At 42.4% G+C, this 11,437-nt stretch overlaps 1 protein-coding gene and 1 non-coding gene across 2 annotated transcripts; both read left to right on the top strand.

Annotated features, from left to right (window-relative positions):
• The first annotated feature begins 1,326 nt into the window (after window positions 1-1,326).
• On the top strand, window positions 1,327-3,335 carry TMEM167B (transmembrane protein 167B). The gene is made up of 3 exons (XM_056845038.1): window positions 1,327-1,362; window positions 1,593-1,724; window positions 3,184-3,335. The coding sequence occupies exons 1-3, from the start codon at window positions 1,353-1,355 to the stop codon at window positions 3,264-3,266; spliced, it is 225 nt and encodes a 74-aa protein (XP_056701016.1). The 5' UTR covers window positions 1,327-1,352; the 3' UTR covers window positions 3,267-3,335.
• A 5,488-nt stretch (window positions 3,336-8,823) lies between these two features.
• On the top strand, window positions 8,824-9,185 carry LOC130474076 (small Cajal body-specific RNA 2). Its single transcript, XR_008933223.1, has one exon. It is a non-coding gene; the product is annotated as a small Cajal body-specific RNA 2 (non-coding RNA).
• Window positions 9,186-11,437: the final 2,252 nt, after the last annotated feature.

Below are 11,437 nucleotides of genomic sequence, written 5' to 3'. Positions count from 1 at the left end.
AGGCTACAATGAGCGGTGAGTGGTAAACTGGTGTACTCAACTACTAGTCATTTAAAAGTTGCTTTGTTTGTGATGCAGTGGACATAGCATAGAACTGTAATGCAAAACTGCAACATTATGCATACATACAATTTACAACCTGATCTTATGCATGCTTAACTAGAAGTTCTCCGGGGTCTGGCAGGGTTTGCACCCAGGTCAGTGTGCAAAAGATTGCAGTCTTGCAAGTATTCCACTGAAATTATGAAACTACTTTTGAGGAAACATATTAGGATCAAGATTTAAGTTTAATAGGCTTGATCTTGTTTTAATGTCTTCCAGTGATCTGCTGTTCCTCCACTAGGTGAACCCTCCAATCTGCCCAACTGTCCATCAGCATTCCTCTATTTTTCATGTTTCTAGGTAATGGCAAACGATTGGAAGACGACAGCTTTCACTGAGTGGCAGTAATGGAAAGTGTTGCTTGTTGCTACTTCATATGTTGCTCACAGCTTTGTGCTTCTCCCTCAGAGTTGTCAACTTCCAGGTGAAGCCTATGAATCAATGTCCTCCAAAATGTCCTATAGTTAACAGCCTTGCTTACATCTTGCAAACTAAGAGCTGTGGCTTCCTTGATTCCGTCCATCTCATGTTGGGACTTCCTCTTTTCTTGCCTTCAACTTTTTCTAGCATATTGCCTTTTCCAGTGACTCTTGTCTTCTCATAATGTGACCAAAGTACGATAGCCTCAGTTTAGTATTTTTAGCTTCCAGGGACAGTTCAGGCTTGATGTGACCTAGAACCCACTTATTTGTCTTTTTGGTGGCCCATGGTATCCATAAAACTCTCATCCAACACCACATTTCAAAGGAATCTACTTTGTTTCTGTCAGTTTTCTGTATTGTCCAGCTTTCACACCCATACATTGTAATACTATGGCATGAATTAACGTGATCTTGGTCGCCAGTGACACATCCTTACACTTAAGAAGCTTCTCTAGCTCCTTCATGCCTGCCTTTTCCCGCCTCAATATCCTTCTGATTTCTTGGTAGCAGTCTCCTTTCGATTGATAATGGAGCCAAGGAATAGAAAGTCGGGAACAACTTCCATTTTCTCATCGTAGCCACTTTAGGAGACTTAAAAAAAAAAAAAGTCTTTCTGGACTATAGAAACATCGCAATCGGCATTATCTGTGTTCTGCTAGTGCTGCCTGAAACAATCGTGGCACTTCCCTAGGAAACAAGCCATCCTAGAGAGTATGCCCGTCGGAGCTCGATTGGCGCCGCCTAGCGGTTCCGGTGCCGCGCTGGCCGTTGGTTCGTCCTGGGCGATGCGGTGAGAGGGGCTCTGGCCGTGCCTTGCGGGCTGCCGTGATGGCCAACGGTGAGCTGGGGGCGGTCTGGCTTGGTCTCTCGGCGGGCTCTGCGCAGAGGACTCCGCCGGCCCATTAAACACCCCCCTCCCTTTTGCTCTGCAGTGGACTAGCTCCTCCGGAGGGCCCGAGGTCTCCGTAGGGCCAGCCCAGATCCCTTCCTTTCAGTCCCCCGGGTGGGCGGCGAACCTGGTCGTGGCCTTGTCCCCGCGGTGACTCTCTTTCTTCGCCTTCCTTGCAGTGTATTCTTTGGACGGCCTGTTGGTGTTCGGCCTGCTCTTCGTGTGCACCTGCGCCTACTTCCGGAAGGTCCCTCGGCTGAAAACCTGGCTGTTGTCGGAGAAGAGGGGGGTCTGGGGGGTATTTTACAAAGGTACGAATCTTGTATTAAAGCAGATGCAAACTGAGCGGTGGTCAAAGGACTCCCGAGAATGAAGTTTAAGTGGTTTCCAGGGAGGACATGGGAGCATTTATAATGGGAGATTTACCTGGGCACTTTCACACGTGTCAGTGTTTTACAGGTGAGAATGTTGTGGCATGTCAAATGGTCTTGAGACTTTGGAGAACTGAGGCGGGTTAATTATTTTGCTATATCTTCCCAATGTGACTTTGGGGTGTATCACTTCAACCAGTTTAAGTGCATTAGAGACCCTTTAAATTAATGGTTTGGGGTGTGCCTGAAACCACTGTATGTTTATAGTTATTTCTGAAATTTGCTGCAAGCCTAAGAGAATTACTATAGTGTTAGAGATGTTTTTATTACTCCATTGTGAACACTAAGCTGAGACATTCCTTCCTACACACGACTAAGAAACTAATTTCTCTAGTCTCCTATTCCTTGAATGTGAAAATAAATCAGATGTTCATAGAATCATAGCGTTGGAAGGGACCACCAGGGTCATCTAGTCCCAACCCCCTACACAATGCAGGAAACTCATTGTTAAAAGGATGTCATCACAAAATGTTACTTACAGAGTGTGTAAATAAGCCCTTGATCTTTTCTCTGGATTTTTAAAGCCTTCTTTAAACTTTCCTCTGGCTCTAAGTCTGCCAAGATATTTAACTCTGCTTTGTTTGCAGAGCTTTGGCCATAAAAGCACTCTGGTGAATTGTTTGGGATCTAGTAACTAATTACCATGGTAGGAGGGAAACAAAGAACATGTTACGATTCTTGTATTTGGTTACTTGTTATTGCTTTTGATTGTTACTCTGTAACTTCCATATGTTTTACTGTAGAAGTTAGATATAAGATTTAGAGACCATAACAAGCACTTTAGAAAGCCTCCACTGATGTTCATGACATCTCAAATACGTTACGTTCAAAATACTGAACTATGTTCAGGGCTAAAAAGTCAGTGCCTTTGTAAGGCAAAGTCTATCAACCAGTGGCTGCCATTATATGCTATCTGAGTCCTGTTTAGATAACCAGTTTCTTGACAGTGGAAATCCATACCTCTGGCCTTTCTATAACACAGCTAAGCAAGTGCATAATAACTTTTGGTTCTCATGTTGATTCTCTGAATATGCAGAACAGATATCTTAATCAGATTGTAAGAACAATTCCTGTTTTTTCTATTGTTAGTATTTATTGAGGTACGATGATAATTTTGTCAAATTTAGATGGAATTTATATTTTTTCCAAGTGAACAGTTGCAGGCATGGTATGTGCTTGATGGATACTTAGAACTGCCTACTCATTTGCAGTTGAGTCATGTATTTGTTTATATAACAGTAAAGCAGTAAGTCAAGTGTTTTATCTTAATCACAAAAATGGTGTCAATGAATGTGTGTTCTGTATCATCTGTGACAAGTAATATATTTTGATCTTACAGCGGCAGTGATTGGAACCAGACTTCATGCAGCAGTGGCAATATCCTGCATTGTCATGGCTTTTTATGTTCTCTTCATAAAATGACTGCCAGCACCTCAGATGGACACTGTTTGAATAAAAATGCTGAAAAGGGCATATATCGTTTGCTTCAGAGGACAGAATCTCTTAGAGAAACTGACAGAGCACTCTGCACATATGTCAAGAGGAAATTCCCCTGTGACCAAGCTTTGTTTGAGACCAAGAGAGCGGCTTTTCTAACAGCAACTATCCTCTGTGCTTCTTGTAGTGCTCAAACGTTATCAACAAAGATTATTTCAGTGCAGATTATTAAAATCAATATTATAGTCTGCATAAGGAAAATGTCACATTTGTGTTGCTAATCAAAATAAGTAAGGTAATTGTTTGTGTCAAATAGAAATGGATAAGGCTTTTCCAGATTCTGGCACAGTGTGGAAGGGTTAGTTCCTGGTGTATTAAAGGGTATTGCTTTTAGTCCAACAATATGAGAAGCAAAGGAAAATGTAGAATGACTTCTGTTAACGACTCTTTGACTAATGCACTTTTGAGGCTTGGGGCTAAAATTGTCCTAAAATTAGTGGCTGGATGTGGTATATGAGCTAGTGGCAGCATGAAAACTGCACAGTTCAGAGAAAGGCAAATGTGCTGCTTATCCATGAAGAAAAAGAGATCTGAAAAACAAAAATGCTGTTAGATTATATTTGTATGCCCCTTAAAGTACCTGTCAACACCTTTTACAGATGGTTAAGAAGATAAGCTGCACATTCTGTGGAGCTAAGTAACCAGTAAGAACTGCTGATTCAAACATAGCAACAGTTGTTGGATGCTTACGTGTTGGAAAAAAACAATGGGGACATGTGCTGTTACACAATAGATGTTAAAATATTTTAAGTCACACTTAAAGATCATACCTTGTATATTTGGGGCAGTGTATACACTTTAAAGATAAAGACTCATGTTTGCTTTCTGTATCACTTTTAATGGTTCAGTTCTCCCACACCCCTTCTTCTGTTCCCTAAAAGTTAATTGTAGGAACTAATCTCCTACAGTAGAAGTTGTATGTTTAACTTGTACATTTACAATGTTGAAAATGCTTGAAAGATACAAGCTTACAGATAATTTCAGGATGGAGGCCTAATTTATTTTCTTTTAATCCATTGTATTTACAATACCAGTTATATCTGAAAGGACTGTCAATTTCTTTTTTCAACCTTTTATCACAGACCAAAAACTGTCATCAATTACATGTCTGTAAATCAGAAACAAATATACTGGAGCCTCTGGATATTCCAGCTACATATGTTTGAATAAATCTGCTTTATTTTTGTTCCCCAAGCCCCATATTTAGTAAATTACAGGACTCCTTCCTTTTTTCATGTGTGTGGTACTTGCTGAGAGTTTATTAGCATTAGAATGAGTTTTGTAAACTCAACATAATACGGAAGTATGCAGGAAATTGCAAACTGGTGTTCAGAGAATGTTCAACTTCTGTTGCGAAAGGTATATGAATTACGTTTTCTCCTTTTATTTCAAAGTAGGTTTCACTATATCTAATTCTCAGCATAGCCACATCTGTGGATACTTAAAGACATATCTTTCTGCAAACCTGAAAAAATCTGAAATTTTAAAAAATGGGGGGGGGGTTAAAGCAAAATGATAGAAGCAGTGCCTGTAGCTTTAAGAAAGGAATGCCCTCATTGGCTATTGCTAGGCAACCACAACAGTATTGCTATCTATCAAACCTTGGTTTCTGTCCCTAAAAGGTGGAGAGAAGATGGCCCGATCCAGGACTTTCTGGCCTTTGTTTTGCATCAGTTAGATTTTCATATTAAGATCTGGGAGACTCATACAAATCCTGGCTCTGCTATGGAAGTTCGCTGGGTGACTTTGAGCCAGTCACTCATTCTCAGCCTTACAAGGTTGTTGTGAGGAGAGGAGAATGATGTAAGCTGTTTCATTCCCCATTGTGGAGAAAGTTGAGTATAAAATAAATAATATAGCTGAAGATGGAAGGCAGATAAAAGGTAGGTTGGTTTGGTGAATGAGAGAAAGAGAATAAAATGAAAAGTTAAGGATATGGGGGCTGCCAGAAGAAGGGAAACAGGAAATAGTGTAGGGGAGGGTATACAGGGAAAAGTGAAGTGTCCCCTACAGGGTCTTGCAGCTTCCCCACTACGCAGCTGGGCCCAGCTCAACCAGCAATTCACTACTGGGCCCAGCCTGGCAACTGGCACTACACAACTCAGCCAGAGTTTTGTTGGGGGAGGGAAAATAAGATTCCCCCTGCAACTTCCTGCAGGTTCTCCACTTGTAGGTATTTCAGAGCAATACAGAAGAAATGTGTCTATAACAACCTTCCACATTACTATCCAAAACTATCCTATCCACATTACTGATCAAAACATTTCTGCTCCAGCTTAGATAACAGTGCTACAAACAACACAGCTTTTTTTTAAAATCAGTGCTGGTAAATTCTCTGATTTGCCAACCAAAACAAAATTAGTTTTAGTCATTGGTATAAAATATTGGACTATCTCCTCAGAGATGACTATTCAAAAGCTCTGATTGGATACTTGTAACATCTTCAACAGTTCAATTAGTACAGGGCATGGAAAAACCTTTTCTAATGTAACTTCTACCTTCTCTCACTCCTATAGCACTTTACTTCTCTTGAGAGCCTTGGAATTCAATGGAGAATCTAACAGTTCATTCCTGAAGTGGGGGATAGTTAGTCGATGGCTGGGAGCTGCGCAGCTGTGCCATCTCAGAGACTTCCCAGCCAGAAAATACATGAAATAAATTTATTTTAAAATAGAAACCTCTGAAAGTCCTCCATGGAGTTACACGGGGCCACACCAGCTATTTTGCTAGCATAGCAACGCTGCAGCATAGAGGGGCATCCCCGGGCTGAAGGAGCTTTGGGAGCTGACTAAGGTCAGCCCCACCCATAGGAATGCCCCCCTCCCGATGCTGACGTGGACTCTTGGGATTTTGCTGCCCATGCTGCTGCGTCGCTCCCTGGTGCAGGTCTAAGTGCCCCCCAGCCAGCATACATGCCACTTATGGCACAAAGTGGCATGGACGCTGGCACAGGGTCACGCAGGTTTCTATGGCACTTTGGGGGGGCCTCCTGGATTGCATGGTAAGAGCTTATTTAATAATTCAAGAAAAAGAACAAGACTTTAAATAATAAAGGAATTACAGGGTAATGAACAATTAGAATTAAGAAAACAATTTGCTTATGAGGAGGAGCAATTGTCTCAATTTACTATGACAGAATATCTGTGAAAACATTTCTAGCTGCTTGGTTATTGTATCTGATGTATATAAATTGTGGACATTCAGAACTGAACTATAATCCATAACCCATTTGCTTTTGCATTATTCTGAGGTAGTGTCACATGCAGTAATTTTTAACAATAGCACTCAGTTTATTCCATTTACTTCATTTATACTTCACCTTTCTCCCCAACAGGGTGCCAAAACAGTTTAATATAAAAAAGTGGCTAATTTATGTAAAGTCTTCCCATTCTGGGCAGTTAGCCTCTAACTTGTGTTGGAAAAAAATGTTCCTAGTGGTTAAAGTTCTACACAACTCCTGGTTATTTTTGCTGCAACAGATGGGTTAATATCCCCTCTGGAATTTATTGCTGAACAGCACTGGGAGCCCTTGGGCTGACCATATTACTGTTTTGATAAGAGAAGAAAGACATGTGAAACAGGTGGGACGAGTACACACACACAGTTAGTACCCTCATAAATGTGGGCCCTCGTGAAAAACTGGTATCTTATGTTCAAAGTTATACTTAAGAACAAAAATATGTAAAAATTTTTGGAAAAGCTGATAACTAATTCAGGCAGCAGTTTTAGGTGATGACGTAATACTGATTTTGGTGTCTGTGTAGACCACTTTCTTTAAAATAGAAATTCAGTTAGAAGCCGCAAAAAGCCATGAGGTGCAAAGGCACAACCTCTTTCTGTTGAGCTTGTATCAGAATTCTGGTAAAGGGAATTGGTCAAGAGAAGCAGTTGGAATCTGACTCGGTATTTCAGGAGGTGTAGAAAATTATCACAAATTATTATGAACAGGGAAAAGTTGACAGTATATTATAAAAGCTTTGCTTGTACTGTGCAAATCTGATAATGACCATGTTATGTTACTGTGAAATGGTTTAAGCCCCTGATATTTTTTTAAACCAAGTTGCAATCATTGAGTGGATTAATCTGCAGATTCATAGAAGAGGGTATGCAGATCATACCAGAAATTGAGCTGATGAGACATTGTTATTCAGTACAGTCACAGATTTGGTATAGCTGATTGATTGCCAAATAAACTAGTTAGCTGAAATCACCACCCCCACCCTATTAGCTCAGTAAATTCACAGTGGGTAGTCGTGTTAGTCTGTCTGCAGTAGTAGAAAAGAGCCAGAGTCCAGTAGCACCTTAAAGACTAACAAAAATATTTTCTGGCAGGGTAGGAGCTTTCGTGAGCCACAGCTCACTTCTTCAGAAGCTCACTTTTCTGCTCAGTAAATGACTACGTTCCAGGGCTGTTGGAATCCATTTCGATCACCCCTGGAACGTAGTCCAGTGTTATCCCCATAATGCAGGCTGGCAGGAGGGGACAGGCTGAGAATACGGCTTGTATGAAGCCTATAGTGCAACCCAGAGTTGCCTACACAAAAACACGTTACGCCGCAGACTGTTAAACAGTACTGAAACTGCTGCAGTGAAAACTATACCCCTGGTCACTTTCTGCTGTTTGGTTTTCCAGCAGTAAACGGACGCGCACGAGCACAAACGGAATTAAACTGCCTCCTCCAGCGCGCTACGAGAGGGCCTTTCTTGCAGGTGAGCTTTTCCCACCCCGAGATTCCATTCACAGTGGGTAGCCATGTTAAGTCTGTCTGCAGTAGTAAAGGGCCAGAGTCCAGTAGCACCTTAAAGACTAGCAAAAAAATTTTCTGGCAGGGTAGGAGCTTTCGTGAGCCACAGCGTGAAAGCTCATACCCTGCCAGAAAATATTTTTCACAGTGGGTCGCCGTGTTAGTCTGTCTGCAGCAGTAGAAAAGGGCAAGAGGTCCAGTAGCACCTTAAAGACTAACAAAAATATTTTCTGGCAGTCTGTCTGCAGTAGTAGAAAAGAGCCAGAGTCCAGTAGCACCTTAAAGACTTAACAAAAATATTTTCTGGCAGGGTAGGAGCTTTCGTGAGCCACAGCTCACTTCTTCAGATACCCAGCAGAAAGCTCCTACCCTACCAGAAATATATTTTTGTTAGTCTTTAAGGTGCTACTGGACCTCTTGCCCTTTTCCTACCAGAACACAGCAGGCCGTGTTGAACGAGGCGGGATCCACGGTCTCCCTCCCGCCCGACACGGTTCCCCATGACGAACGCAGTCTTTTTTTTCTCCCTCTGCGGCTTTCTTTTCCTAAAGAGCCTCCACTAGACCGGAAGCTGCAGGGCGGCTTTCCACCTCTAGGGGGAAGGAGAGGCCAAGAGGATGAGAGCGCCATCCCACGATGCAATGCGCTCCCACAATGCAATGCGCGGGTGACGCAAAGCGGGCGTGGCTTTGAGGTCCGCGTTTAGCAGCCGGGGAGAGAGCGTGATGGCGGTCGTGTGCTTGGTGTGGGTGGGTGGCTGGAGGCGTGTGCGTGCTGTTTGTGCTTTGCCGGTGGGTGTGCTGGGCGTTGTGAAGTGTGTGTGTGTTCGGGTGAGCGAGAGCGGTGCGTGGATGTCCCCGAGCCTGCGACGCTTCTTCTTACACATTGATCTTATTTGATCGGGCCGGGAGGTCGCCGCCTCCCCCGGCCTGAAATGAGAAGACGCCTTTCCTGTGAAGCCTTCGGGCGCTGTGCAGCGAAACGGGTTGCAGGCGGCGCTTAGCCGGAGATGATGAATCGATCAGATAGATGAGGCTGAATGAAGGCGGGGAGACCCCCTTCCGCTTGGCCGGTGTGTACCGTGGCGATTCTGATCCGGTTTAAGCGTCGCAGATCCTGCCCCAGTTCTGATTTCTGCTGCGTCTGGTTTTATTTATTGGGTGGAAACTGGTCGTTCCTTCCTCTTCCACTGCTTCAGTGCTTTTTCTGCTGGCAAGCAGATTCACCGTTCTTTTACAGCAGTGGTTCCCAACCTTTTTTTGACCAGGGACCACTAGGACTTTTGTTCCGTGCAGGGACCCCAAGGTTCAGAATAAAAATGCCGGGAATTTGAAAATAAACTTTAAATCATAACTGTTAGTTAAACATTAAACTTAGAATTATATTTGAATATATATATTTTATAATAGAGAACTTTTAATTGAAAATATTAATTTATTATGGGTTTATAACTTTGTTTCGCGGACCTTAATTTAGTTCTCATGGACCCCTGGTTGGGAACCAGTGTTTTACAGGAAGAAAGGCTGGTTTGCAGCCGACGTGAGGACTTTGAAGAAAAGCCTAGCCACTGTTGGCCTAGGTGAGGTGGAGCGGGCAAGGAGCACGGTAGTGTGTGGGTTTCTTCTGCCGGCTTAGTGCAAACTGGGGACGAGCAAGGGACACTGGAGCAGCACTTGGCTTTGCCCTGCCGGTGCAGACACCTTGGGAGTGGCAAGGAGGAGCATGAAGGTCATTTCTGGGGCCATTTTGGCCTTCCCGGTCCAGCCTCTGGAAACTTGCTTATCCTTTTCACTGGTGTGTCGCCATCTTATGAAAGCCTACATAACAAATGCTAATAAAATTTGGAATTACAGTTTTTTTGTGTGTTTTTTCTTTGTGACTGGTTAATTATTATTACAGTATCTTAGGCCTAGTTTATACATGTAAGAGAATGAGGTAGTAGAATGTACCATGCCACTTCAGACTGCAGTTGGAGGATCACATTCTGGGATATTTCCCTGTATTAAAATCCCCCCCCCCCCTATAAATAGAAAACCAGCATGGCAAGCAGAGGTGAACTTTTTTTCTGTTATGCTAGCATGGAATAATGTTAAATTTAAAAAGTGCTGACATCCACCATCTATGATCCATTCCAAAACCTTGTTTTCTTGCATGTAGGAACCAGGCTTAATAGTAAAACAGCCTGTTCATGCTGAAAGCAAAATTAGGCCACCCGCAAAGTATCTAACAGTAAAGTAGGTAACTTGTGCCAATCTTGAAAATAACAGCAACAAAAAGGTTACCTGTAGTCCGTGTAGTCTATATATTTGGGGGGAAATATATTTGAAAAACGAACCTTCCAAGTGGCCTGAGTATTATATAAAACACAGTGTTGAGAACAGTTACACATTTGGGGTTTTTTTGGGGAGGAATGGCCTGCTAAACCTGAGAGATTACAGATCCTAGAAAGGAAGATCAAAGAATGTAAATAGAAGTTCCCAATAGTTGATCTCCATCCCCTAGGATCCCCCCTACTTGTATTTATTTCAGAGTCATGCTAATGTCAACTGGCACTGACTAGTGTCAACTATTTCAGTGCCATGGTTGCTTCTCAGTATATTACTGCAATACAGAGGCTCTGTAGTGACAGTTCAAAGTGTCTCCCATGTGGCTAAGAAGACACAGAAATGGTCTGTTTCCCAAATCTGAAAGTTCCTTCTCCCTGCTGTGCTTTGGAGTGGTTTTTTGTATCAAAGAAAGGACAATGAGCCTCACACTTGATGCTTAAGGAGAGAAAAACTTTAATTTAGGGTCTTGTGTGTGTGTTGGGGGGGGGTCTTCTCCTTTCACCTGAAAGTTTGCATTAAGTTTCAGTGCTTGTATTTTCTTTATCAGGGCTCAGTTGAAACATAGATACACAGTGGTAATACATGTGGAGAGTACATTTCTTTAAACAATGCAAAACTAGCTAGCCTCTGGATGTCTAGGTTTACTGAGAATTGCTTCCACACCTGATAGCTTTAACATCTGTTAAACTTTGCCACCTCTGAACATGAGGGAGGGCACACACATTAACAGTTTGCAGTCTTAAAAACTGCTTGATCTTGTTGAAGCAATTGAGAATCTCTTAAAGGCTCTGGCTCACAACAGTTAGCTTTGGTGTTTTGTTCTGGCCGCAACAAACTAATGTGATTTCCCCCTTGGAATTTAACCTACTTTAAAAGGTAGTGGTGTCAGCAAGCATAGTTGTTGGATCATTGTGTTCAAATTGGCTCTGTACTAAGTTTTTAAAGCTTGGTGTTTTTTATCTTCAAAAGAAAATACAGTTTTAAGTAATAGTACACCTAATCTTTGATTCACAGTTAATGTTTG

This window comes from Euleptes europaea, chromosome 2, assembly GCF_029931775.1.
Source record: "Euleptes europaea isolate rEulEur1 chromosome 2, rEulEur1.hap1, whole genome shotgun sequence".
NCBI classification, from domain to species: Eukaryota; Metazoa; Chordata; class Lepidosauria; order Squamata; family Sphaerodactylidae; genus Euleptes; species Euleptes europaea.
The sequence above is the reverse complement of the archived record's forward strand: the minus strand, read 5'-3'. Positions and strand labels throughout refer to the sequence as shown.